The sequence below is a fragment of the Numida meleagris genome, unplaced genomic scaffold, assembly GCF_002078875.1.
Source record: "Numida meleagris isolate 19003 breed g44 Domestic line unplaced genomic scaffold, NumMel1.0 unplaced_Scaffold1762, whole genome shotgun sequence".
Classification (NCBI taxonomy): Eukaryota; Metazoa; Chordata; class Aves; order Galliformes; family Numididae; genus Numida; species Numida meleagris.
The window spans coordinates 1-1,626 of NW_018363549.1; the positions used below are offsets into that span (position 1 = coordinate 1).

The following is a 1,626-nucleotide window of genomic DNA, read 5'->3' on the forward strand; positions in this document are numbered from 1 at the left end:
AGGGGGGGACACTAGGTTCTATGGGGCTGGGAGGGCTCCGTGGGGGCAGATCTGTGGGGTCTGGTGGGGACTTATGGGGCTGAGGGCACTTGGAGGGAGATCTGTGGGGCTGGGGGGCACGTCTGCTGGGCCAGAGGGAGACCTCGAAGGGATTTGGGGGGAAATCTATGGGGCTGGGACCCACAGGTCGAAAGCCACACATCCCCGTGACGTCACGGGGGCGCTGCCGAAACTCGATCGTTTATTGGCTGATTCATTCGGGGGGGTGGGGGAGGCTGCAGCCAATCAGAGGCCGCTCTTCCCCCTCATCGTCCCTCCATCCGCCGCCCGCAGCCAATCACCGCGAGGGGGCGGGGACAAGGTCGAGCGCTCGCGCCTCATTGGCTGTCGCCCAGCAACAGCGCGGTGACGCCAGCGTGCCGCGAGGAAGCCACGCCCCCGCGCTCCGATTGGCTGCCGCCTCCACCGGGGCTTTCCACGCTGATTGGCGGAGCGCTCAGCCAATGGGAACGGCGGGGCCGGGCCTTAAAGGGGCAACGCCGCAGTTCTTAAAAGGGCGACGCCACGGTCTTAAAGGCGGCTGTTCTAAAAGGGGCGACGCCGTGGGTCTTAAAGGGGCAACGGCACCGCGGTTCTTAAAGGGGAAATGCCGCGGTCTTAAATGGGCGACGTCGCTCACAGCGCCATGGCGGCCCAGCCCAGGATGAGCAGCGTTCCGCCCACGGGCGCCGCGCGGTTCAGCGACGGATCCCCGCTGAGGGCGAAGTAATAGAAGGGCCCACAGAACAGCGTCATCCCCGCGCTCAGCAGCGCTCCGGCCTATGGGAAAACGGGGGGAAGAAAACGGAGAATGAACGGGACGGAACAGAGCCGGGGGCTGGGGGGAGGGGAGGGAGGAAGGAGCAGAGCGGGATGGGAGGGGGGGCCGGGTGCACGCACCACTCCGGGCCGGCGGCAGCGGGGAACGCTGAGCAGCACCAGGCTGTGCAGGAGGTGGTAGCGATTCGCCGTCTCGAAGATCTGCGGGAAGGAGAGGGGGGGGAAAGAAGAGAAAGGGAGGGATGAACGGAGCCTCAGCGCAGGGACACCCCCCCATTCACCCTCTAAGCCCAGAGCTGCCCCCCCCAAATCCCCCCGGGCGCTCACCTCCTTCTGGTAATCATCGCGGTCGCTGCGGCGGAACCCTATGGGGGGGAGGCGGGGCTGAGCGGGACCTCACCGGGACCCCCCGACAACCCCGGGACCCTCCCCCGGATCCCCGTTCCCCACCGTGGGCCCCGTAGGCCGCAGCCGCCACAGCCGCGGAACCGCTGAGGGCCCCCACCCGCAACCACACCATCCCTGCACTTCCTCTTCCGCTCCGTACCCTTCCGCTTCCTCTCCCTGCATTACACTTCCGGTCCTCCCCCGGCGTTCCCTCTCTGTCCTCCCATTGGCTCAGCGCTGCGTCACTCCCCGTCCTCTCAACCAATAGCAGCGCGCCCCCTGCGGTCCATATACGTCACTTCCTGCCTCTCAGCCCCTCCACTTCCGCTCTCCCTTCCCCACACTTCCGCTCTCTCCGCACGGATCGCTCCCCCTTCCACTTCCGCTCCCTCCGCCCTCCACTTCCGCTCCCCCCGTCCC

General features: G+C 67.3%; 1 protein-coding gene across 1 annotated transcript; it reads right to left on the reverse strand.

Moving 5' to 3' along the window:
- Positions 1-220: 220 nt before the first annotated feature.
- TMEM256 (transmembrane protein 256) lies at positions 221-1,392 on the reverse strand. The gene is made up of 4 exons (XM_021382087.1): positions 1,270-1,392; positions 1,147-1,184; positions 940-1,020; positions 221-819 (listed from the first exon to the last, which is right to left on the reverse strand). Exons 1-4 carry the CDS (start codon positions 1,337-1,339, stop codon positions 676-678), a joined length of 333 nt encoding a protein of 110 aa, XP_021237762.1. The 5' UTR covers positions 1,340-1,392; the 3' UTR covers positions 221-675.
- Between the last annotated feature and the right edge of the window lie 234 nt (positions 1,393-1,626).

Excerpts from the sequence above, each read along its gene's own strand:
- TMEM256 (XM_021382087.1), bottom strand. The coding sequence starts at position 1,339 with ATGGTGTGGTTGCGGGTGGGGGCCCTCAGCGGTTCCGCGGCTGTGGCG. Across the intron at positions 1,185-1,269 it reads TGCGGCCTACGGGGCCCACG|GGTTCCGCCGCAGCGACCGC; the intron begins GTGGGGAACGGG and ends TCCCCCCCATAG. Across the intron at positions 1,021-1,146 it reads GCGATGATTACCAGAAGGAG|ATCTTCGAGACGGCGAATCG; the intron begins GTGAGCGCCCGG and ends TCCTTCCCGCAG.